Here is a 27,839-nt window from a genome sequence, read left to right as displayed (position 1 = left end):
ATAGAGTTTGGAAGTAAGTTATTATTTCTTTTATCTTTGACAAATTTCCAAAAGTATTTTGGGTTAACAATTAAATTATTTTGAATACGGTTAATATAATCTGAATAACATTTTTTTGATAGGTTTTTACATTTAGATCTAATAGCTGAGAACTCATTATATATTGATTGGTCTTTTTTAATTTTGAAAATCTTGTGAAGGGCATTTTTTTTACGTATTAATTGACAAAGTTCCTTTGAAAACCAACTTGGGAAAGGAAACTTCTTTGGATAAACTTTAGGAACGAATAACTCGATAGAATGTAAGAGTATCTCATAAAATTTATCAAGCGCACTATTAATGTCATCATAGTTATATAAAATCGACCAGTCAATTGAACTTAAATAATAAGACATTTGACAATAATTACCACGTTTAAAATTATAATACCAATTCAAGGGGCATGAATGCTGATAATTGTTACTACGTTGTAACTCAACTAACAAAGCCGGATGGTATGGGTCTAATGGCACCAATATATCTGTTGAGGTATTGACAGTGATCAAATTTGTATTAGAAAATATTAAATCCAGATATGAATTGTATATATTAGGAATTGTGTTGACCTGATACAAGTTTAAAGATGAAAAGCACTCATAAATAACATCTACTTTAACTGATCGAGCGCCATCGTAAATCATGCCATGGTCATCATTATAGAATTTTGTATCACCTAAATTGTAATCTCCCATTAAAATAAAAGTAAAATTGGTTTTAACAACACTAGATAAAATAGACTGCACAGTATCAGCATGAGCTGAGTAGACACTAACTGAGCTCCCAGGTGGTATATAGCATGCACCAATAATATATTTTAAATTACCACCACTATTTACAGTTACAAACAACTGTTCAACATTATCAGTGGGGATCTTTATGATTTCTGAAAATAAACATTTATTCACACAGATTGCTACTCCACCACCTCTCAAACATGAACTGGTTTTATCACTCCGGTCAACACGATAGACTATATAGTTATCAAAGCTAAGCTCTGAATCTAAAATTGAATCATTTATATATTGAAATATAAAAAAATTAGAAACTTATATAATAAATAATATTTAATTTTTTTTTTCTATCTATTTTAATGTTATAATATAACATAATTATAAATTATTTTAACAAAATAAATTAATTTGTTCAATTTTTGTTTTATATTAAAAAGTATCGGATCAGAAATATATAATTCATATAAACAAATATAAATATTAACAAATGGAATTAACACACTTAAATAACAGACTGTACATAATAACTGAACAACAATCATAGACATAAAATAACGAGAAAAAAAATGTATATATACTAGAAACTTAGTAAAAGTTAATTCTTGGTCTTTTGAAAACTAACCTATAAACTCTCTAAATAATTTGTATAGCAATCATTTTTATATAGATCTTTATTATATGGACATCCATTTTCATATGCATATTTTACACAATTGAAATATTCATTTTTAAGTGCATTTTCAATTACTCTTTCATTCCATGGGCAACCATTTTCATAAGCATATTTTAAACAATTTAAGTGACCATTTTCAGCAGAAATGCGTGTTGTGAAATCATCCCAAGGACAACCATTTTTATGAGCGTATACCAAACAATCTAGATGACCATTTTCTGCAGCTAAAGTAGCAGCTGAATTATTAATTTGACAGCCATTTTCATAAACATATTTAAAACATTCTAATTGACCAAATTCGGCTGCTGTAGCANTTTCTGCAGCTGAATTATTAATTTGACAGCCATTTTCATAAACATATTTAAAACATTCTAATTGACCAAATTCGGCTGCTGTAGCAGTGATAGTGTCATCCCAGGGACATCCGTTTTCATGAGCATACTTTAAACAATGTAAATGACCATTTGCTGTAGCTTTTTCAGTAACTAGTATATCCCAAGGACAACTATTTTCATGTGCATACTTTAAACAACTTAAATGACCATTTTCAGCAGCTATTATTAAAACATTTTCATCCCATGGACAACCCTGTTCATGAACAAACTTTAAGCAATCCAGATGACCATTCATACTAGCATACCATGATGTGTCAGCATCCCAGGGGCATTTATTAAAATGAGCATATTTAAGGCACTCTAGTTTTCCATTCATAGCAGCTGAATGTGTTGTATTAATATCCCAGGGACAATTATTTTCATGAGCGAATTTGAGACAGTCTAAATTACCATTATGAGCAGCACTTTCTGTAGTTCTTTCATCCCATTTGCACCCATGTTCATGTGCATATTTTAAAAAATTAAGATAACCAAATTTAGCAGCTTTATAACAAGTAGATAAATCTATAGGACATTTATTATCTACAGCATATTTGAAACATTCAAAGTGTTTTTCAGATAATGTCCAATATGTAACCCAGTCATTCCAAGGGCATTCATTTTCAAATGCATATTTCAAACATCTTAGATATCCTTTTTTAGCAGCATTTATGGTCGTATATTCATCCCAACTGGCACCATTTTCATGGAAATACTTCAAACAATTTAAATGGCCATTTAATGAAGCTTCTTGACAAAGAGACACGTCCAAAATCAATGACTTGACTTTAATATGGTTCATAACATTTTTACAGCACACTTTTACATCGAAATTGGGAACATATAATTGATTAAAAGACTTTTTTTGTTCTTCATCGCACGCGTAGTATGAAAGAAAAGCTAATGAAAACATAATAGGAATGATTTTGTTTGATAATGAAAATTTTAAATCTATTCCCAGAGAGTATAACTCAACTTATCCGTGAATGAATTAAANTTTTTTTATGTGGATGATTTAAATTTAAATTATAATTTTGTTTAGAATACGAAGAAGTGTGGTTAATATTTTGAACCGTTGGGGAGTAATTTAGTTTTTTGGCTGGATCGAAGGAATACCTTTCACATATCTAATAACGATATTAGATTCACCTTTAAGACGTCGCTGGAATAACTCTTCCCTCAAACTTTTCATTTGTGAACGTTGAAGTAAAGTTAGGTCGGCATTAATCCATATATTTTTCCATTTACTTGTGTTTTGAAGTTTTATTTTGTTTTTTAACATTGTAAAAGCTTCCGATTCATTCCCAAATTGAATAAGAAGTGGCCGTTTTTTAGACTGTGCATTGCCAAGACGTTTGGCTAATGTTATGCTTAAATCTAGGTTTAAATGAGATATTAAATCATTTGCTAACATTTTTGAACTATCATTAGTCTCGTTTGGTGCTTCTTCCATATTAAAGACCACAACATTTTTACTTTTTGATATTCTCAACTGAGCCTCCCTAATTACTTCAGATGAGGACATATCAATATTGGTCGTGGTTTTTGACGATTCTAATAATGATACACGGTCACGTAAGTTGTTCAATTCATCGTTGAGTATTTTATTCTCAGATACAAGGTTATTAAAAGATGTTATCATGCTTTCAAATGAATTATTCAAGATACTTAGCTTATTTTCATAGCTTATAAATTTCTCTTGAATTGTTTTGAATTTAGTGTCTTGGGACGTTTGCATTGATTTTAGCATTTTCATTATATCATCTAAACAAAGCTCTTTTTGAAGTGAACTAGACGATGTTGATTTTTTTAACGGTGTTCCCGGTTTACTGGACATGTTAATCATTTACTATACAATATAAAAAAATTATTAACAAAGACTAAGATTTAAGATTCGATTTAACACTACGAGTAATCACTACCCACATACGTGTGTTCTATACGACAGATACAACTGAACTGTTACGATACAAATATGTAATAACAATATTGATCTCAAATTAGTTTAAAAATAAGAAAATTATTAACTAAGAAAATAATTTTCGAGTGGGTCCTACACAGATGTACTAAATTTCCTATAAATAAGTTATCGATAATGAGCTTTCGTACTTTATTATTCTGTATTTTTCCTTTTTTTATTTTCATACATCCCTCAAAAGTTATTTAATAATATTTAATATTCTTAATTCATTTTTAACTTAATCTATGTTCAATTAAGTGGCGTAGCCAGGGGAAATACAAAAAGGCCTGGGCTCCTCATTGACAGCAATATTCATATCTAAAATAAATTTGCAAAAAAGGGATGGAATTTTAAAATGTAGAAAAGAGTCGAAATGCAGGTTATGTTATTTTTATCACTATGAATCACTGCAACGTTCCATCTTCCATAGAGATATACAAATATTTATAACTCCTAAAATACTGTTTCACTAGTCGATATCGTACGTTATTTTCTTATTTAGATTATTTTTTTTTATGAGTTAGTAAAATACGTATATTGCCGTTAAAAAAATAAAGTTGACTTCCTTAAAAGGTATAAGGAATTAATCAAAAAGTAATTAATAACTGATAAATTAAATCCATATAAAACTGAAAAATAATTTTCTTAGTATAACTATTGTTTTAAGAAAATTAAAGTGGTTAGTTTTTAATATTACAATTTTTTAATACAAATTTTTTTCTGTAATACGATTTAATATCGCTGAATTTTTTAGAATAATTCGATTTCTAAATTAATATTATTAACATACACTAGTTGTTGTATGAGCTATTTTAGTTGATAAAAAATAGTTATAACTTTGTTGAATTGAAAATTGTTACAATAAAAAATATATATATATTTTTCACTATTTCACGTTAAGAATCCGACTGATCAATAATTAGGTTTGAAAAATTGTATGTTAAGTCATTTATAAAAATGATGGTAACATTTTTATTATTTAAGAAGAAAGAATAAGCCTTTTGAAAGTGATAATAATATTTGAGGTTTAGAATTGTAAAAATGATTTAACCAAGTAAAATTGCTTGCGTTGAGTTATTCATTAAAATTTACAAAAATATTAAACTCAGGTAAGTTTGTCACAAAACTGCATTATATTATAAACAGAGCAGTGTTAAATTTGAGTCATCTGGCCGATCTGTTTTAGGCTGCACGCCAGACCCGTGTTTCTCTCCACGTAGTCTACACAGGCATTGGCTGCACTATAATATCCTTTGATGCCACGAAAACGGGTAGCGTCGCAGGGAACAAACAGTAGACGGACAATTCACTAGTCTGCACTCGGCACCCGTCGCAGTAGCACGTTCGCCGTCGCCGTGGTTCGTTTAAGATTTTGGCGTGCTCGCGCGCACACTCGGAACGTTCACTTCAGGGCGGAATAGCTTTAACGTAAATTGCAAAATATTCTTATCAGTTTTACTGTTTCTCGAAGATTTTACATTGGAAAACCATTGATAACATATTTCATTTCACTTCGAAAACACATAGTTCTCGACGTACCCTTCAATTTTTCATTAAATCAAAAAAACGTACAGATTTAACGCGTGTTTGTGTGCATGTGTTCTTTTAAGTGGTAAGGGCTTCAATCGACTACCGCTATTTGCTAATGGTGTTGTTAGGTACGGTTATAGTCGTGTTGATTGTTGGAAAATTTTATTTTTGTTGTTCAAACGAACCCCTCTAATCAGATAACTTAGGTGATAAGCGTCCGAACGAAATGAAAAGAAACGTAAAGCTAATATTGATTTTCCTGACGTCGTGGATGTTTGTGGTGTTTTATTTCGTACAGTCCGGCGAAAGAGATCCAAAGGTACGTGCTAATAATTATGTTTTTAAAGCTATAAATTGAAAATTATTTTTTAATTCCTAGAAATTACAAAAAGTAACAAAGATATTCGTGATAGCAATAACAGGTACTACGTTAAAAAATAATTGTTACATGAGTTACACAACTTATGATAGAATGAAAATTAATTAGTTTTTTATTACAAACGCGTACGAATTTTGTTCGTAAATACTAATGTATTAGATACTTAACGTAAACAGTACTTTGTTTTACTTATGTCATATAAAATGAATACCAGTGCCGGCGCTAAATATTGCGGAATCCAATGTAAAAACGTTTTCCTTTTTATATATTTTTAGTAAAAAGAGACCTTTTTTGCTTTTCATTTATACGTAGTAGGCTTTTTAAAGTACAGGGCCTTAGGCTAGCGCATTGGTGGCGGCTTTGTCCTCCCGCTGGCTCTGATGAATATTGCCACTTTTGTAATCAAACAAGTTATCATTTAGAAGAATGAGCATTACAAAAAGTACTCGTTTTTAATTTTTAGAATACATATAGTCGTCTTTACTTTTGGAAAATCTTGAAATTCAGTTAAATTTTTTATGGATCGACTCAAAAGTTGTCGTGTAGGACAAAATTAAAGTGGAAATCATATTTTAGTGGGAGATAAATAATATTGTGGTGCCTCGATATATGAACTAAACTATTAATTGACCACTAAGTATTGAAATACGTAATGATAGTGGTATTCTATTGTCATCTTTAAGTAAACAATTAGGTGTTTATTAATTGAGATTCAAAAAGCATGTTGAATAATTCAAGACTACAATTATAATAGTGTTTGTTGTTAATAGTGTGCATCAATTTATCTTGAGCTATGATTATTTAACGAGTAAATAATAATACGTTTTGATAATTTAATTAGTTTTTTATTGGATAACTATTGTCAGTATATACACTTATTTTGTATTTACCTTATAATAAAATACATTCATATTGTCATCTTACATATCAAAAATAGTATTAATATTTTTTGAACTAAATTTTTAAAATGTACAGTGTTACGCGTGGAAAACGGATATAGTATTATAATTTGTGTATCTATTTTTTAACTCTGTGTACGCTAACGTTGGTTAGTTTAAACTTAATTTACCATAGCGTTCGTTATGNGTACGCTAACGTTGGTTAGTTTAAACTTAATTTACCATAGCGTTCGTTATGGTGTATACTCATTAGCCTACTTAAAACTCAACGAACAATTATTATTTATTTTACACATATAGAAACTGATTATAGCTGACACAATCCAAAATATTTAACTGTTTGATTATTTATCATTTCGATGATAATCTAAGATGTGCTTTAACCTTTTTTTATGATTTCGTTGGCGGAAATTTATGAAAAAATTTGGGGGTGGGTATTAAATTTATTCTTTCCCTGTCTTAAATTTTTTTTGTATAAAATATACATATAATTTACTTAAAAATTGTTGGCATCTTTTGGGGTAACTAAGCACCTCTTCTCCAATTTCCTCATATGTGTGATTTAAAAGATATATATTTTGTAATTTCTTAAGAATGTAGGGGAAAATGGAGGAATTGTATCCATCTTTGTATGAAGTTAAATATCTAGTAAACCGTTATTAAAAAATCTTCAAATATTAATAAATGAGTGTTACCATATAAGGTACAAAATATTTAAATTTAGTGATATTATGTTTTTTTTTAAGTTTAAAAAATAAATGGAAACTATCACAATCCCTCCGACAGGGTAAATAATCACACAAATTTTAAGTTTTAAAAATTCATGACTAGTTTTTTTTGTTAATTAGTGGTACAAAATTTACAAAATAGATATGTAATCATTACAACTTGTATGTTACTTATATTAAAACCAAAATGAAATATAATAAAATAAATTTAGCTTAAAAAGGATTTTTAAATCGCGAGTATTAATACAATTTTTGTAATAAAACTTTAAAACAATTTTTTGGAGGCAAAAATAAACTAACTAATATTGTATAAAATTATTATGGTTTGGATAATAAAATTAATCATTTAACGCGGTCGTCTGATTTTTACATATAATAGATTTTTAGAAAACTAGGTAGGTGATGATTATTCATTTACTATTGTTTCTCAATCTCCTCTATAACGAGTAATTTATACTTCGATTCAATAAATTTGAACTTGATTTGAATTCCTGTTAATTTTTAAATGTGTTTTTGAGATTTTAGCATTACATCTGTACGATATCAGTTACATAACTGATGAAACTAGTTTTTGTTGTCACATCTGTGGGTCACTAGTTTTCGTACCAAAAAAAGTTTACTGCTTACAGAGTAATTAATTTACCAATCTTTTAGTTATTACTGGAAATTCTTCTTTTTCAAACTTATTTAAATTTATTCCATGTTGTCTTTAAAGATAAAAGTTTTACCTCATATTCAACTTAATGAATGCACGTAGTGGTATACAATGACACTCAATAGTACTGACACTCGTGCGTCTACATTGATTTTAGTTGTGGTTAAAAATTCATATTTAGCTTGTTGTAATGTAATTTTTGAACTTTAAAATTGTAGGTATTAGCATGTTAAAAAAATGTGTTTTATTAAATATTCTTTAAGTATTATTTAATAACTATAAACCCATAAAACACCCATTTTTTTTATATTAGTTTTAGTTACAAAGTTGTACAATCGTTTACGTCATCATACTACATCTTTGAGGAAAGATGATAAAAATGACAATTATCAGGAAAACTCATATTATGCAGAAGTAGTTTGGTAAAGTTGAGATATTAAATTCATTTACAGAATATAGAAAATATCGTAGAAGCTGAAACTCGCCATATTATCCCGTTTTACTTTACCTTTATCTTTTTCAATTTTATGATGATAATCTAGATAAATACTATTTTTATTATTTAGGTAATTTGTTATATCAACATGTTTAGGAATGGAATTCTCATTGAATTTATAACAATAATATAGTGTTCATTGTATGTAAAACACATCCGTTTACTACGAGTGTTAAAATATTTATAAAGTATATTTTCCAATTCGCCAGATCGTAAAATCATCGTTTATACTAAACAAATTAAAAAAGTAGCATATTAGTTTTAATGAGCTATTATTTCATTATTGGATTACAATATTACAGTACATTAAAACAGTTTTTGTGTTATAATAACCAATCATAAGCAGAGCGTAACTTTTTAAGTTACGGTTGTAGTAACCAATACCTGTGGCGTATTCAAAACTATTTTAAAGAAGTACAATCACTATTTTTCCATTACCCACTGAGAAGATTGTTAAAAAATCGATTACGACCGAACGGTAGTAGGTGTGCTCATGAGGATTTAGCATTGTTTGGTTTGACCATTTTTACTTTTCTTTGCATTGAATACCACAATGAGTGTACAATAAATAAAAAAAATCGATATTTTAAATTTTTATTCAGCTTTGAAATAGTGAAATTCAATCATTATCTGTGTATTTCAATACAACGTCGTTGTCTTATGCGCAAAAGGGTGAAAGTAAATTACCTGCGTCTACTCGTTTTTCTAAGGAAATTGATGAAAAATATGCTTCAAGTATGAAAAAATGCAACAAGTCTACCTTGAGCTCTAATGTAGTACCGCCTACAAATGTATTGTAATTTCTCACGCTAACCATTATACCATATCCGATCGGATTCACGACTGGATCACTGCACTATCGTATCGTGAGAGTGAAATTTTATCAAAATTCTATTAAATGCTATTAAGTATGTCAGATAGTTTTGGAATTTCAAATAAAACACTAATTTTGTTTTTATTTAATTTGAATGATTTGTTTGTAAAAAAATATTACGCATTTTATAACAAACTATTAAATTAAATTTGTGTTTAAATAATAAATAAATTCACTTAGCATTTAAATTATTATTTATAAACATGATTAATAATATAATGTATTATTTATCACGTTCATTAATTTACATATTTAGAAACCACTTAATTGGAATTGTAAATCTCATTCATATTTGTATTGGTTCATATATATTATTATATTTCGTATATTTATGGATAATATTTAATTGTATTAATTAAGATTAATCATCGTTTATTATCTATGAAAAGCGTTTTGGGCAAGATAACAAAATAAAATTTATTTACAACACAATAATAAATACACTATAGATTTTTTTTTTTAGCATATTTTATATAATATAGTCAATATAATGTTTGCAAATATTGGGTAATGTAATTTCTTAAAAAAAAAAAATAAAACTATTTGAATGACAAAACATCTTGTTGGCCATCAAGTTTGATTTATTGAAAAAAGTAGTTGTGGAATTCTTTAACCTATTAACTGGATTTGATAATCAAGATTAATATTTATAGTTTGTAAGCTTCAAAAATTACAGATATCTAATAAAATAATTTTTTTATAATGTTTATGAAACAAGTATACTAGTAACAACATGTCTGTATGTAGAAGATGTAATATTAACCCTAAGGTTTATTTTAAAGTGTGTTGAATTTAATCATTACTTAATATTTGCATAAATCTTTAAAATGTTAAGTAAAATACATTCTTTTATGGAATAATTATTTAAATATTTTTTTATATTTATCTAAGAATATATTAATAGTATATGATTGTTTGTTGTTATGTGACAATACTTTCATTTTTATTTTATCATGTTTTTTTTAATGTTAAGTATGGATTTACTAATGAACCGTTTTACTGCCTAAAATTTTTCAATGAATAAAACTTACAATTAAGTTTTACAAATAAAAATTTAATATTTTAGAGCAACTGTTTAAATATTAAAAATTAATTTAAATTGTAAGACTAGTTTTAAACATTTTTTAATTGGGTAAGTAAAGCTCAATTAGAACTTTATATAAACTATAAAAAGAAAATGGAATTATTTTGTTTCTGTTGGATACATTTAGCATGAATGAATTATAAAATTGTATCTTAATCAAGGAAGTTATATTTTATAATAAATTATATTTAGCAATTAAATAAAAATTTTCATTTAGTAGTGTCTTTTTATATTTATATATAAAACATCATTCTTTTCTGTAAGTTTGACATTGTTTTGATATATTTTTATTAAAATAAAAAATATATAAAAATATGAAAGCAGATTGATTATCTTCTATGATTTGTATAGTGCAGTTTTTCCTTAATGTATATAAATAATTACGGGTTCTTATAAACGTTTAAAAGTTAACTATAACCCAAATAATATACTCAGTTTCTTTACAAAAAAACTTAATATTGATAACAATAAAAACAATTTTTTTTTTAAGGCCACGATAGCAAAAGTCATTAGCCGTAAATACAATTTTATATTTAGATTATTGCGAATACAATATTATTTAATGGAAAAATTGATGATAAAAGCTTTAATTAATTACACTATCAGTAAATTATAAATTTTATTTTGTATTTATTGAAGGCCATAAAAATATTACTTGTATTTTGTGAGACTATTTTGTGTGAATTGTGTGATGTGGCGCAACTAGGGGAGGTTACAATCTTCCCTTTCACCACTGAAATTATTTTTTGTTTGCGCCACTGCAGTAAACAGACTAGTTGCTGACAAGTTCTAGTGTTAAATCATAACTGCCACTGTTAGTTCTTGATTGGGTGACTCACTCGCATATTGACCACTTAAAGTGCGGGTGGTATCTCAGTGTATCTACAATAAATTTGAACGAACTTGGCTCAAAAAAATTTCATAAATACATATCAAGTCCCGTGATTTGATTATTATATAAAGAAATCTTTAAAATAAACATGTTAGAATATCACAATTTATTAAATGCTTACGATGTAATTTTAAAAATGTTACCATAAAAAAGCTAAAAACTTACTATATAGGAAATGTGTCTATACTAGGGCGATTTAGACCTAATTAATAATGATTATAATTTTTGATACAATTATCAATTTGTAAGCATATTTTTTAGTATTTATTATTAGTTAGAAAAAAAATGTATTTGTTCCAAGTGTATAAATAGCTATTTCTTAGCTCTTTTCTTACAAAAACTGTTGATATCAATTTTACAATAACTTTGAATTGAGTTGTAAATATTTTAATACACGCGTGGGTATGGAATTCGGAACGAATATACGTGCACCAGTACAAGCTGCACCCACCTTCAATACATACATACTCAATATATTAAAATACTTGTAACTCAATGAGTACTTATTTTAAAACTTTGATAAAATAGGTAAATTCGTTACCTATTTTGTTTTAATTTTGTTGCGAAACCTAATTGCTCAAAACGTTACTGTTGAACAAAATAAGAAACCAAACAGAATGAATATGTTCATTTTGTTTCTGGTTCCAAATTGTTTCACTTATACTGTTTTAAATCATTTTGTTCCAAAACAAATAAGAATCTGTTTTCAATCCCTGGATTTATGTATTTTCTTATGTAACATTACTAAAAAATAAACGTACGAAATATATCTATAATCATTTTAGTAACGAAAAAATGCTTGTAAGAAAACCAAATAGTAAGCTAATTATATTGAATGGCTATTATATGCTTTTATGTCATTAATTGTATTTATGAATCAGTTTTCTGTTATAGCGAATCTCTTTTAAGTAAAATTGATTTCTTCTCACTTTTCTTTTTTGAAGTTCTTTTTTGTTTTCACTAGTCTGTACAATTCTTCTATTTTTTTTTTTAATTAATACTGTTCTCTAAAATTTTATCAACTAACATAATATTGACTAATTTGTGAGCTCCTTTACAGTTATAATGAATGCATTATGTAGTTTTTGAAATAATATATTTGTTATACATATCTATCAAGTAAATTATTTTATATTTTGGTGTTCACTTTTTTTTAAATACTTTGTAGTCATTAATCGTGAATAAATAGATATTAAATAGGTTGTACGTTTTGCGGATTTACGGTACAACGAATAATCGAATTAGTAGGATTAGATGAATGTATAATGTAATAGAATCCAGTAGTAATAAAACTGAACACATGTTTTTTCATAGAAAGTAAAATTACACAAATTACTTAATACTACATTATACTACCATAGATCATAAATACTATTTATTATCAGTGTTAATTCTAAAAATAAGCGTATATATTCCATGCAATACGGCATATTAATAGATTTATCTTGATAGTTAAATTTCAATATGAAATCAGATATTTATTTTTAATTTTATCTATTAAAATAGGCATATTTTATATTCAATGTCAAATTCTCAGCCATCCAACACAAATGTTTAATGTCCATTAAAACTAGTTAAATATCAACCGAAAATAAATGTTAAATTGATCGAAGTTCATTACAACTTTTACACGTTTGATGAAAATGATATTATTCATTATGGTACAATAAACGTAGATAAATATTTCAAATATTTATAACGTTGTTTTTGTAAGTGTAACAGTATTGGCATAATGTTAATTGCTATTGATAAATATGGTTTGATATATTGAAAATGAATTTCTTTATTTATATTTTATGACTGCTCCCATTTGTTGGTATGATAACAAATAAAAATTAATTATTATTCTTTTATATTTTAAGATTTTTTGACATGCACATATATTGTAATTATTTAAAACATCATCATAATTAATCCCATTGTATAGAGATCAGGACAATTAATAAGTTTTCTTTAAATTATTTATTGTATTAGTTTTATTGCTATGATTATGATTTTTTATTTCAAATTTGTAAAGTAAATAAATAATTAAATTTAATTACAATTAATTTTTTTTGGTTATTTTTAGAAGACCGTCCTTTAGTTTAGTGCTGCATTTTAAGAAATGAAATGAAAATTTCTATAACTTTAAAAAAGTTTCGTTAAATAAAAACATTACTAACGTATTAACTTACATACGCCATACTCGGACAAAATAATTTTCTACATATTCTAGGAATACTTTTTTAAATCCTTATCAAACCTAAAAAAAATATTTATGAATCTAAATCATGCAATTTATATTGTCTTCAATACTTGAGTATTTTAAAGGATGTTCGTAAATACCAATGTTAATATATAAATAAATGTTTCAAGTACTTATTTGGTGTTTTTGTAATTGATTAAAATGAATACTTTAATAATTAATTAATTATGAATACTTTGTAAAAAATATTGCACAATAGAAAATGTGTTTATTTAAAATTTTTCGACATCGTCTTTGATTCTCTTGGACTTGATAATATATTTTGTTTGATTAATTAAATTAAAAATAATTTGTAGATTTAGTATAATGATTCAAAAGAGTATTATCAATATATAAATATAACAAAAATCTAAGCCGTGATATCTGTATTTAAAAGAATTTTAATGTTATTTTTAATAATAATTATGTAAAAACTTGCATTGTGGAAATTTGCGTTCTGAAATCACGTTGGCATCCGTTACTTGGATTTGTTCCATTTTAATAATGTAACGATTGACTTGGTTCGAAGTGTCAATTTTTTTCGTGGAAATCTGTCAATCCATTCCCATCACGTACGACCGGAACTTCGATTATTATAACCACATTCTACTTGTATTTGGAACGAATCCATGATGTTTAGCGATGAGAAACAAAAAAGTACTGTCAGTATTATAACGATTAATGACGTCGTGAAGAATTGTTGTTTTGCACGTGTTTGTGCGTTCATGTCGTCGCTAGTGCATACAACATTTTTCTTCGAGCTATAGATACATAATTAAAAAAGTATTTGTAATACTTTGTGAACAAAATAGAATATTTTTGTAGTTTGCCAAAAGTTCGATTAAGGTAGAATAAAATATGAATATACTTAAAGAGACAGTTATTGTTGAAGTCATCTAAAATATATATGAGAAGAGTATAAAAATAATACGATTGCTTGACTATGATTATTTCAAAAAATGTTACAGTCATGAATTATTCACGATGTAATTATTTGAGGTGTTGTATGGCAATCTGTCCATCTAAATTATAGTGTATGATTTTATTCTATTTGTACTTACAAGTTATGAACCCAATATTGTACATAATAGATCTAATGATGTATTATATGATAGTATAACCATTATAATTATCAAAATTTCCGCTACCCGCTGACGAACAATATAATACAGCGCGTAACTTTGTATTTTCTTTAAATCTATGGAGTAAAACAACTATAATTTGCAGCAGTGAATTTTTCCGCTTGGAATTGATTTTATTTAGGTAATCAGGAGACTATAATGCTCTAACTGCAATCTTTGTAGTTTACTTAATTGGAACTTTCGCTTAACTAAAGACTTTAATACTTTAAACGTGTGTTTGCACTTTGACCTATTAAAAGAATATATTAGTCTGTTTTAAACGAACTCGGTTACCTAACAAAGACAGTCCCCAAGTCGCATTGATATAAGTAACGGTCGGTTCATGACCATAACATAAATGCCTATTACAACCAGTTTACTGTGTTACGTGATTGACCAGCTGTATTATAATTGTAGTACAGAATTGAGTTGCCGGAGGGATCGCATCGCACATGCTATGGTAACTTTCGGACATTACACTGCAGTTTCTGTATTTTTTTTTTTACTTGATTGAGCTAAGAATCGACCTTCAACCTTTTTTCCACATTTCTGTAATGACCATATGGTAGTGTATTTGCCATTCACCGTGGGCTATGATTCTTCTTATATTTTGTGCGTGGCTAAGAATACAACTCAAGGTTTTTTACAGGGTGATTTAGAAAGTAGTGTACATCAAACGTGATAGAAAATAAATGCCATGTTCTCACCTTGAGAGATGTTAGATATTAAGTCAGGCGCCACCAATATTAACTGTCTACAAGTCTTATATTATATGAGAACGACAATTGGTGTTATTTATAAATTATTTTGTGATTAACGGTAAATACGAGTGATTAGCCAAATATAATATTTTGTATTAGTCAAACATAAACGTTGCGTATAATATAAAAATATTATTTTTAAAACGTGTTGTCTAAAATGTATAAGTAATTATCTTAAAAAAAATGAAATAACACTATTTAAAAAATATATATATATTCATGTTAAAATATTTTAAAAATATTCACGTTGACAAAGAATTTTGCGGTTATATAAATTATCAACATTCGTTAAAATTAATTTATAGTCTGTAGGGTAACACAAAATTTGGTATTGCTATAAGGTGCAGGATACCATATAACCTAAATCTAATTACCTTATAATTATATTTAGCACTAAAAAAAAACATCAAATTAATATTTTATTTTTTATAAAACTTGTCCAAAGAAAGTAGTTTTTTTACTTAATTATTTTATTTACAACACATTTAGATTGACAGTGACGTAGAACATAGTTATTGTATAGATAAGATGTTCAATGTCATAATTATCTTAATGTTAATTGAAAGACGGTATACGATTTCACTTATAAACTTAAAAATTCAGTTAGGATTTAATAAGAACTAAAAATAACGTATGATAAATCTTTTTTCGATTTAGTGGAAATCTATCGTATGATGAAATGAAAAAATACTTATTAATATTTACGAACTAGTGATTCTGATCGTATCTGTGATATAAAAACTCGCACTATAGACGGGAGGAAAGGAACTACTTCTTGCAATGTAATTAAACTAGAGAAAGAAAAGCGCGGTATCAGATACCTTTCCCCGGATTATACTCGTCATAATAATAATAACCGGATCCAGTGGCGTTACAATATTATTAGTGATGTTATATTGAATCTTTGGTGCGCTCTTGGAGATACTACTCAATTCTAGCGAGTGAAAATAGCAATGTTCAATCATACAGAGTACTTATGTAACATTAAAAAAACATAACATGATAGCTATACACAATAGACTATAGTTATAAGGATAAATTGCAATTAACTTCTACTCATTTGAAAATGTGCTAAATACAAAGCGCAATGTCAAATGATGCCTGTATAATAAAAGTCTTCAACAATAGAAACAATACATCATATACGACGTTCAATATGTTTTTTAAATGAAAATATATATCTTATTGTGGCCGCAGAGGAATATTTACTATGGTTATTAACTGTAGACGTGTATATTTACCTTCGAAGTGCTTATGATCAAAGAAGTTTACTGAAAGTAAAAATTAAAATAATGTGTTAAATATTGTAAAATATGTACTGTTATTATTATATAATTGTAGATATTTTTTGCTAGATTATGGTAATTTTGCGTTTAGTTTATTAAAATCATTGGTTTATTCAACACCACTTGTAAGTAACTATCGATCGCATATGTTAGTTTAGTCTTTTATCTAGATTTGTTTCTGAAATACAACAATAATAAATATAATTTTTAGTTGATGTTTTTAAGGAATCGAACTTAAAAAATGTTTAAACGTATGCATGTATAGTTTTCATTTTGTTTAGGACATTAAAAAACGTTCATAGTATATATATATATATCATGTTTCAAAAGTATTCAATCACTGATTTTAATAAATTTAAATGAAAGTTATAGTCTAGGATACGAAAAAAGCAAGTTAGGTAACTAGTGGGAATTCAATGTTAAATTCTATTGCCTTAAACCAAAAAATAATAAAATTACAAACGTAAGATTATAGTCTGTTGATCAAAAAAACGCTCGCAAAACATTCCATTGGTACTGTCAATTAAGTTAACAATTACTTTTTTATTGTTCTTGAAAAATACAATAACTACAACCATAATTAAATAATAAGAACTTTTACTAATTATATTACATTTAATATCAAATAGTCAATGAAGGAATAACTTGGGAGTAGTATTTTTACAGACTAAGCAATATAACTTTTTTTCACATAAATGTTTGATATTGTTAATAAATGAAATGTTACAAATTAATAAAAAAATGTTATTTTTTTTTATATATTTATTTTATTATTGTAATTATTTTTTAAAAGTATATTTACATAGTATATCTTATTATACATTATGATACATCTATATATATTTTTTTATAATGCATTAATATTATTGATTGTGCTACAACAAATTTATTTTTACTCGTTACCGAATGATTATTTGTTTCAATCAATTATCTATCATCAAATTATAATTTGTCAGTCGAAACACTTTCACTGTTTATTTTCTGTAAAACTTCTTATGAAACAGTTGTCCTAGAATTTACCTTTAAAAATGTTTTAATCATTATTATGATAAAATATGTATATACGTTGGCGTATTCAGAATGTCAGCCAACGCAATATTATTTAATAATGATTTCGGCTTGTACTATTACTTCAGGTTAAGGTCATATATATTTGTAGTTTAAACAAATAACGCTTGTCCCGTTGCCGTGCAATGTATGTAACTGTAAAACTAATTTGATTGACGTGATAAATGAAATTAGGTACCCGATGACACTGTCGATTTACAGAAGCAATTTTTTTTACCTAATCATCATTTATTTTCTTGACTAAGTTTTTGAGTGATAATTGTGGTTGACAGAATCGACAATCTTGTTTTAGGCGCAACGTGTCCCAAAAATATTACATGGGAAACTTACTTTATTTTATTATTTATTTTTATTCTGAAGTAACGTGATGAAAAAAAATCATCAACACTTGTAAAGGTATGACAGTTGTGAAAGTGTAACGGACTTGGTTATAATACATATAATTCAACTAACATTTTTTGCTGTAATCGACAACAGTGAGTGTTACTCATATGAATAGATATTTAAATGTATAGTGCTCAAAAATGCAAATGCTTTTGTGTGGTTATTTTAAAAATTAAGACTGAATAATTTGTGCTTAAGTACCAAACTTTCGCGGAAATAAAAAAACTCAACTTATACGTGTAAAAAAATATATCTTATAGCATACGTGTGTACTGATATGGAAATAACAGATGTTATAAATGTTTAAAAAAATAGTTTATATTGAATTTATTTAATGATTGTATGATTTAATGGAATAATATTATTTTTTATCACATCGATATCCTAACAGTTAATTTACATTAGCATACATTTTTAACTTATTGTAATACATAATAAATAGTTTAATTTTTTATTTTTACATCGAACCAAGTATTACTAATGGAAAACGATCAAGTGTTCATCTATTAAGTAGCCTAAAGGTGTATATTATAAACCAAGGTTAAAATGTAGGCAATCTTATAATGTACATTATATTAAATAATTGACAACATAAGTCAAAGTACTTGTTGGGCGATAAGTTTTCTTTTTTATTTTGGTATTTGAATTTTTGATCACCAGCAAGTTATATAATTAAAATAGAACATCTCAACTATACTTTACTTAATTATTTACCACAAAATATCGAAAATATAACAATAATCTAGTAAATATCAAATTTTTACACGAATAGCTAAAACATACATCATTTTTTTTTACAATATTGTTATTAATTATTCTTAAATTAAAAGCTTTCATAGAACATTTATCATGCACTGTTTTTTTAGCATTCGAATAATTATGTGAATTAAACCGTGTGAACTATATGTGAAAGCAGATATTTTGTAATGAGTTCATAAATTTACCATGATTTTAGTACAATAAAATGTGTCGTTACATAGAACACTACGTATTATTGTTTTTTTTAAATATTCTCTTCAAAAGATAGAATAAATTTAATTTGTATTACGATTAATACGATTAGCACTTGGTTGGGTTGGGTTGCATATAGTTCAGTTACATTATTTTAGAGATAAATTTATAAAAGGATCCAACCGACCAATTTTAATCCTTTAATTGTTTTAAGTTTTTCTAAACAATGTTGATTGAAAATAATAAAAAAATACTTGTATCTATTAAATTAATTTTAACTGTGAAGACTGATTATTTATATTTTTCTTACTGATAAATTTCAATGACTATAATAATTATGAAATGATCAGATTATAAAAAACAATAAACGAATAGACCAATAACGTAGTATTTATTAGGAAAATATAAATAGGTGATTCTATTTGAATGATGCGGTAACTTAATTTTAATTTTGTACAATTAACATACTAATTACTATTAGTTTTCAGTCGACTGCAATTTTCGATTAAACACATATTTATTATAGTATGTACAATCTATGAAAAAATATTTTATATACACAACTATTAGTTATTATGTGTTGCTAATTGAAAATTGTTGAACTTATCAATAATGAAAACCATTTTTCATGTTTCATAGTTTTATTATTTCTTATAAGGCGATAACGTGTTAGCAATAATTAATCGTTTTGACTTATGACTTATAGTGTAATTGTACTGTTTGCTAATTGGTTGCAGAATTAAGTTTTAGTAATACCACATTAAACACGCAAGTATATGTATTAAGTATAGATTATCATCATACGAATGATGTAAAAATATCAGAAACCCAATGGTTTTATTGTTTTAGTTCTAATTTCTTGATTTATTACAATAAATTCTAAGCAAATAACTGACTAAGAAACCAAGTGAAAGGTGGCCGGAAATCTGTTGATTTGATGTTGTGGCGGCGGCATATGCCGTGACTATATCCTCTTTAAATCACACGATTTTATGTCTGTGCTATAACATCTATAGTCAAGTATTTACAAAATTAGATGGATCATTATAGGTTTAAAGAAATTTATTGAACATTTCGAAAGTTTTAAAATGCTTTCAAGAAACTTGAAAGATTATAATTTAGTAATGATTTTTGTGTCATACACCTATGTAATAAACTAATTAAAATAAGATAGACAATGCATTGCTTTAAATACAATCACTTAATTTTTTATTTATTGTGAAATAATTCAATTTTGAATGCTGGCATACTTTCTATGCTATTGGGTAAAAATTTTGTGCAATATTTTTTTACATGTTACAAAATAATCTGTCAATATTATTAATTTAATGAAAAATGTGTGATCATTAAGGAGATTGTAGGTCGATTAGCTAAAATTCAATAATATTATATTATTTATATCAAAACGAGAATATTTTAGAATTATTTGTCATTGCAAAACATTAGTAAATACTCGATCTTGTCAAGAATAACGTACAAATGAAAAACATTTCAAATCAACAGTTTCATTAAATTTTATGAATTAGACAACAGTGTAATTAAATAATTACATAAATTAATGCTCATTTGTCTTTACAGATAATTGTTTATTTTGATGTTACCATTTGATGTTGAATATATGGGTAACTATAGTAAATTTTTATTTGTTTTGTAATTCAAAAATACACGAACAAACCGGAAATAAAGCAGTATTTCAGGATATTTTCCCGTAAGCGTTCTAAAAAAATCCAATAAAAATAGGAACTTTCGTTTTTATCATTTTACTTTGGTTACCATTTAAAAATTAGTAATAAATTATTATTATACAACGCGTTAGATGTAACTATGTTAATAGTTTCTACATTGTTCATTTTTAAAGCAAACTGACCGTGGCATATGAAATAATATAATATGGCGGTGCTAATCAAGATATTACATTTTAAATGAATGGTATCTAATTGTCATTTAATTTTTTGTATCCAAGATACAAATAAATGACAAACGTTTTTGTCCGTAATAATTTATAAATGAGTTTTTAATATTAATTAAATTATTGCTACAAGCTGAAAAGCTTCAAAAATAAAAGAAAAAGTTTCATAAATTATGAGAAATCCACCGGATTTCAATTAATTCAAGGGCGGATTCTTTTGGTAAAGCTATGGAAAATATAAATTTACTTATAGAATATAAATTTTCTAAATTATAATAGAAAAATAATAATATTGTTATACATTTTTAAAAGAAAAATTTATGAATATTGTTAAAATAAAATAAAAACGTATATTTTTTTTTACGTTAGATTCACAAAATTGATTAAAATAAAATTAGTGTTTAAATTTCTCCGTGAGCATTTGCGATAGTTTTTATTAATGTTATGTTTTTCCTGAGGACTGTCACGTCGTTTTTTAGTGTAGGGAAAAGAAAGTAAGCTACGTATTGCCATTTATCTTTCGTTATCCTTGTACATTTTATAGCTGTTGGTCACGATATTCGACCTATTATGAAATGTCGACTAAAAAATAGATTAATTTATTAATAATTTTTATTTACTACCGTCTCTTCCAGTTCTAGACACTAGAGCTATAATATATATCCTCTCCTCCTCCTCCTCCTCAAAAAATAATTAAAATCGATTCTTATATTTAAATTTGTTTTATTACTTAAAAATATTTTTATAATTTGCTATTTATACTAGTGTTATAATATGATGAATTGTACTTTGTTACAGTTAGAAGAGAACAGAGCGTTACGGTTGAAAAGTGATGATCGTTCCGCTTTGACGTTTTTCGATGATCAGTTAACCAGCAGCAAACGGATTGAGAGTTCGCCACCAAGTTCTCTGACCAATGGTCAGGACTTTTTTACGGCAGGTTCGACGTTGAGCAGTTATTTGGATGAAGCTGCATATGTAGCTGGTGGTCGATTGAGACAAGGAGAAGATCCATATGCCAGGAACAAATTCAATCAACTGGCAAGTGATAGTTTGAGGAGTAACCGGCCTGTTCCGGATACTAGAAACAGCAAGTAATAATTTTGAAAAGGATATTTTAAAACATATCGAGTTCCTGGTGATAAATAAAATAAAATTGTAATTAAAAATCTAGTAATAATTATGAAAAAAATAACAGGTCATGTAATAATTTCATTGTAAATTCAAAATCTTGGTAACATCTAGCAGTATTACATAAATTGTAATTGTACTTAAATATGATGTTAATTGATATTATATAACGTAACAATTAGTTTTTAATTAATTTTAAATATCACAAAGAATAATTTATTATTTTAAGACGCACAAAAACAACAAATTTTCTTGTAGATACGGAAATCGTTGAGTATTTTAAGTTTAAGTAACATGTAAATTATTTAAATTATCGCTTTTCTATTTAAATAAATATTTTATTGATTTAAAATCGGTCAATACAGTATCTGTAATTGAAATATAAATTTTATTAATTTATATTGAAATCGTGTGATTGAGATTTTAACACACTCAAGTATTTTCAATTTATTATAGAGAAAATGTAATCGAATTTTTATTACAGAGAATAAATAAAATACACCAGGAAATAAATGAAAAAAATTTTGATTTAAGATTTCAATAATAAAAATTTTGTATTATTTTCTAACAGATGTATCGATAAAAAGTACCGTACGATTTTGCCTGAGACTAGTGTGATAATAACATTTCATAATGAAGCAAGATCTGCCCTTTTGAGAACTGTTGTCAGGTAAGAATTGTTTCTATTTGATCACTAAAAAATTTATCTTAATAATACTCAGTAGAAGTTAAAAATTAATAAAAAAAAATTATATTCTGTTAAAATATTTTTTTTATTTTTCAGTGTTTTAAACAGAAGTCCAGAACATTTAATCAAAGAAATTATTTTGGTTGATGATTTTAGTGAGGACCGTAAGTTTTTTTTTTATTCATTTTTTTTTAATTGTACAAAAAATATAGTATTTGTCTATTATTTAGCAACTGATGGTGAGGAGCTTGCGAAGATACAAAAAGTAAAACTTATTCGGAATAATAAAAGAGAAGGTAACTCGTATAAATATAGAGTGATTCTTTTAACGCTATCCATAAAATTAAGTTAGGAGTTATAGTAACCATATGATTAATATAACTCTCACTTAAATTTTTGGATAGCGCAAAAAGAATCACCTTGTATATTGTTCATAAAAAATAATACATTCTAGACTTTAAATTTGAAAAATATGTCGTTTAATATTCTTTAAAAATATTTTTTCTTATTACATAATAGTATGGGAATACATTTTAAATAAATTTTTTTTTCCTAAATTGTAGGACTGATGAGATCCAGAGTTCGAGGTGCAGATAAGGCAACTGCTCCAGTATTAACCTTTTTAGACAGCCATGTCGAGTGCAATGTAAATTGGCTTGAACCGCTATTGGATAGGGTAGCAGAGGTAAAAACAGTTTTAAATATGTTTTATAGTTTTAAAAAGTTATAAATTCCTATTTTACATTATTTTTAAGTTAAATGGTATTAGTATTATTTTTTTAAATTATTTTTATTTATAAATAATTTTTTTTATAGGATCCTACCAGAGTAGTGTGTCCTATTATTGACGTTATCAATATGGATAATTTTCAATATATAGGCGCATCTTCAGAACTAAGAGGTGGGTTCGACTGGAATTTGGTATTTAAATGGGAGTATTTATCAAAAGATGTGAGAGCTCAAAGACAAAGAGATCCTACGCTTCCAATAAGGTATATAAATCTATTGATATTTTGAAAACACTAAAATATGCTATTTTTTGATTAAATAGAATTTAAATTATATTTATTACTTCACTCGACAAATACATTATTATAACAGTATATCAATTGCATCCGCTATCCGTTGCATTTTAAAACTTAATCAAGAATTATTCTGTTTCGATGTCATTTTGTGAAAAAAATACTAGAATGATAGTAATTTTTTATATTATATAAATATATAAAAACTTCATTATAATTTAACTAAAATAGTGTTTTATTTCAAACACATTGAATAAAACATTGTGTGTACAGTTGAAAAGTGTAGTTTTTAAAAAAAAAAAGGTTTTATTATTAATTTAAATTATGATTCTAAAATTGTTTTTTTTTATATATAGAACTCCTATGATAGCCGGTGGATTATTTGTTATGGATAGAAATTATTTTATCAAATTAGGAAAGTATGACGTAGAAATGGATATTTGGGGAGGTGAAAATTTAGGTGAGAAAAATTTATTTAAAAGATTAAAACCTTATAGTTATTTTTAAGTTATGAAACACACTCAAAATAATATTAATTATCATAACCATTTATATATGATATTTCAGTCTGAAATATTTAGGATCACTAAAAGGTAGTTGTTTCTATTTGAGAAATAAAAAATCATTGATGAATAGAACATAAATCTGAATATAACTTGTCTATACTATAATTAAAAATATTAAACTAAAAATTGCATGTTTCACTGGTAGAGTAGTCTGTTATTTAGCAAAAAAAAATGTATAAAATAAATCATATTCAAACGATTAAAATACGAGTGCCCAACAAAGAAAACATCATCATGATATCATCGAACTACTGTTTTATTAATTAAATGTATTGAAAATAATTCACAGTTGAACTGATCCATAAGTTATATTAAGATGAAGTAAAAAAACTTGTTTTATAAAAAAAAGTCTCATGTGATTTTTTAAATTCACTGTCCATAGAAATATCATTCAGAGTGTGGCAATGCGGTGGCAGTTTGGAAATCATACCTTGTTCGCGGGTCGGACATGTATTCCGAAAACGGCATCCGTATACGTTTCCCGGTGGCAGCGGCAATGTGTTTGCCCACAACACCCGAAGAGCTGCCGAGGTTTGGATGGACGAGTATAAACAGTATTACTACAACGCTGTGCCCATGTCCAGGACTGTTCCGTTTGGAAAGTACGTGACATGGACGAATCTACTCGAATTGTATTGGGTATTTGTATATGGTCGTTTATCGTTGTTTTCAGCATATCTGACAGACTGGCTCTGAAAAAAAATCTATCGTGTAAACCGTTCAAATGGTTCATGGCAAATGTCTATCCTGAATTGAAAGTCCCTACCTCCGTTGATTTGTACGTTGGAAGTTTGAGACAAGGAAATTGGTGTTTAGATACGTTGGAAAATCAAATCGGCCACACAGCCGGTCTCTACCCGTGTCACGATTACGGTGGCAATCAGGTACTTGCTATTCAAAAATGTTACTCGCTGGTCATTACATAATATGTGTGCCGTTGATTAACAACCCACCCAGTCGCTAACTTCAGCTGTTGCTGTGTTGGTTCTCGTTTGGTAGCCCATACAGGAATTTAAATAATGGCACACCCTATGTTGTTTACATAAAGCGAATGGATGCTTGACAATTAATGCTGTGCTGATGAGTACAAGACGACGGCGTAAGCGCATCTAAAGTTTGTGTCGCATTAACATTGTCACCAAGTCTCGTTTGACGGGCTGAACGATACAATTACAATAATAGGTCTATTGCGACAAATAAATAAGTGTTGAATTTTTGCTTTCGTACATATTTGCATAATTTGTTTTTAATCATTTAAAATATTAAAAATCGTCATATTTTGTAAAAAAAAAAAAAAAATGATTAGAATCAAAACTCATATTTTATTTCACATTTAGTATGATTGTTTATTATATATATAATATATAGAAGACTTCAATACACGTTAAACATTTTTTTTTTAAGGAATGGACATTAACAGTTTCTGGTTCTATCAAGCACGGCACTACATGTTTGTCACCAGTTGAATATTCTTCTCTGAGTTTAATTTTTATGAAACCTTGTGATTCTTCTACTAATGAAGTATGTTTTTCAAATATTGTTTCTAAGTAAAAATCAAAAACGGTATATTTATACACTAAGAATAATGTTATTATATAATATCTGAATAATTTTTATCACATTTAAATATTCTAATAATAGTACAATTATTATATTACAATTTTTATTAATGATATGTATAAATTTTAATTTTATAAGTATTAGGATTAAGCCAACATAAAACCGATATTTATCTTTATTAGACATTGTAATTTTCTTGTACTATAGGTTTTATCATATAAAGATATTTCTTAGAAACCTACACATGAATTCACACGGTGTATAGAGTTTAATGATTTTTAAACCTCCACAAATAATTCGTGATAAACTTCAACGCGATTTAGAATTAAGGTCCATGCAATTTTAATATAATCGTTTTTTTATTTAATTGAAATCCTTGAAACTAGGAGCGTTAGTTCATTTTTTTTATGTTAAAATTCACCAGATGGAAAAAATTTAAAAGATAATTTAAATTTACACTTTGTCTCAATAGAAGAAATTCCCATAGCAATATTTTTAACAAGAACCTTAAATTAAGTACGTTGTATAGATGATCTTTTCGGCCTGTGTGAATTACATTTATACAATGACTTTTGTAAAATGCATTCCTTACATGGACGACAAATGAACAATCTTCATGTTAACATTTCTCTGAATCTAACATTGATCTCTGTTTAGTTGGCGTTAATTAATTCCAACAAAATTTAAGAAAGTAAAAAAACGTCAAATTAAATTATTACATTATAGTTGTTTTATCATTTGCAATATATTAAGAACATTTATAAAATATACTGATGATATGATTATAAAATTGTACACTTTAACTAATTAATTTGTTTTTAATAAAAAATTCAAATCATCGAGTTTCAATAGGATATACGTCCAAAATAAGGTTTTTTTGGAATTTATACTACTGATTTTTATTTTTATTTTATACTTATATGTAGTGGAATATTCTTTTGGTTTTAATTAAATTTTAGTATAGTTTAATTATAGCAAATTATTATATAAGCGTAATAACCGTTTTTATTACAAAGAATAACTAGTAAAATCAAATATCCAAAAAAATATATAATTAATCTTGTTTTTTATTTTAATAACATGAATTCATGTATTTCAGTGGAAATATGATGAAAATACGAAACAGTTAAGATTAAAAGCTGTGAACCTTTGTTTGGACACTTTGGGGGCGCACGACACAATGAGCGTAAATGTTTGTGATTCAATGAATCCTAATCAAAAATGGGATTATTTGATTGCCGCTGATATTGAAAATATTGCTTGAATTAAAAATTGAGATGCATTTTAAACGTGTTGTAAAGTTTTTATTACTTCATTTAACATAGTTGGTAATTAAAACTATTGTTTTAATGATTAAAAATTAAATTCCAAATAAAAATCATAAAACTTGTTGTTTTATTATTAAGTTTTGTTATGTGCACATAAACAAAATTATGTTAATAAACTTTACCTAGTTTACAATAAATTAAGATCAAATCTCATAATTTTTTTTATATCTAAATTGTATGTTACAAGTTGATAGTATGTTATGTATATTCTAAGTATACTTATTATATTTACCTTGTTTTGTTCTTTTCTTTATTACTATTAGATGAATATATCGACAAGAATAAAAATTGTACCCTTTGTAGTATACACGATTTATTTTTCATGTATGTTGTATTTTATATTTTGCGATACTACTACTTGTACTAATAAAATATGAATTTTTAGTTTAATTAAAAATTAATTAATTATAAGGCTGTGATTTATACCTTACCATGTATAATTTTGTTATTGTATGATATTTGTAATATAATTATTTGATAAAAAAAGTTTCGTTTTTATTTTTAATTTCGATGTGAAACTGAGAAG

The 27,839-nt window shown here is 26.4% G+C and overlaps 1 protein-coding gene across 1 annotated transcript; it reads left to right on the top strand.

Moving 5' to 3' along the window:
• The first annotated feature begins 5,087 nt into the window (after window positions 1-5,087).
• Window positions 5,088-27,685, top strand: LOC126910296 (polypeptide N-acetylgalactosaminyltransferase 2-like). Its single transcript, XM_050692738.1, has 12 exons — window positions 5,088-5,626; window positions 21,817-22,112; window positions 22,721-22,819; window positions 22,934-23,001; window positions 23,068-23,133; window positions 23,401-23,522; window positions 23,654-23,829; window positions 24,216-24,319; window positions 24,808-25,027; window positions 25,099-25,309; window positions 25,830-25,946; window positions 27,085-27,685. The coding sequence occupies exons 1-12, from the start codon at window positions 5,534-5,536 to the stop codon at window positions 27,247-27,249; spliced, it is 1,737 nt and encodes a 578-aa protein (XP_050548695.1). The 5' UTR covers window positions 5,088-5,533; the 3' UTR covers window positions 27,250-27,685.
• The last annotated feature ends 154 nt before the right edge of the window (window positions 27,686-27,839 follow it).

The sequence above is a fragment of the Daktulosphaira vitifoliae genome, unplaced genomic scaffold (assembly GCF_025091365.1).
Source record: "Daktulosphaira vitifoliae isolate Bord-2020 unplaced genomic scaffold, ASM2509136v1 Scaffold_1, whole genome shotgun sequence".
Taxonomy (NCBI): Eukaryota; Metazoa; Arthropoda; class Insecta; order Hemiptera; family Phylloxeridae; genus Daktulosphaira; species Daktulosphaira vitifoliae.
The sequence above is the reverse complement of the archived record's forward strand: the minus strand, read 5'-3'. Positions and strand labels throughout refer to the sequence as shown.

Coding starts and splice junctions, on each gene's coding strand:
- LOC126910296 (XM_050692738.1), top strand. CDS start 5,534: ATGAAAAGAAACGTAAAGCTAATATTGATTTTCCTGACGTCGTGGATG. Junction 5,627..21,816: donor CCGGCGAAAGAGATCCAAAG/GTACGTGCTAAT, acceptor ACTTTGTTACAG/TTAGAAGAGAACAGAGCGTT. Junction 23,830..24,215: donor GATCCTACGCTTCCAATAAG/GTATATAAATCT, acceptor TTTTATATATAG/AACTCCTATGATAGCCGGTG.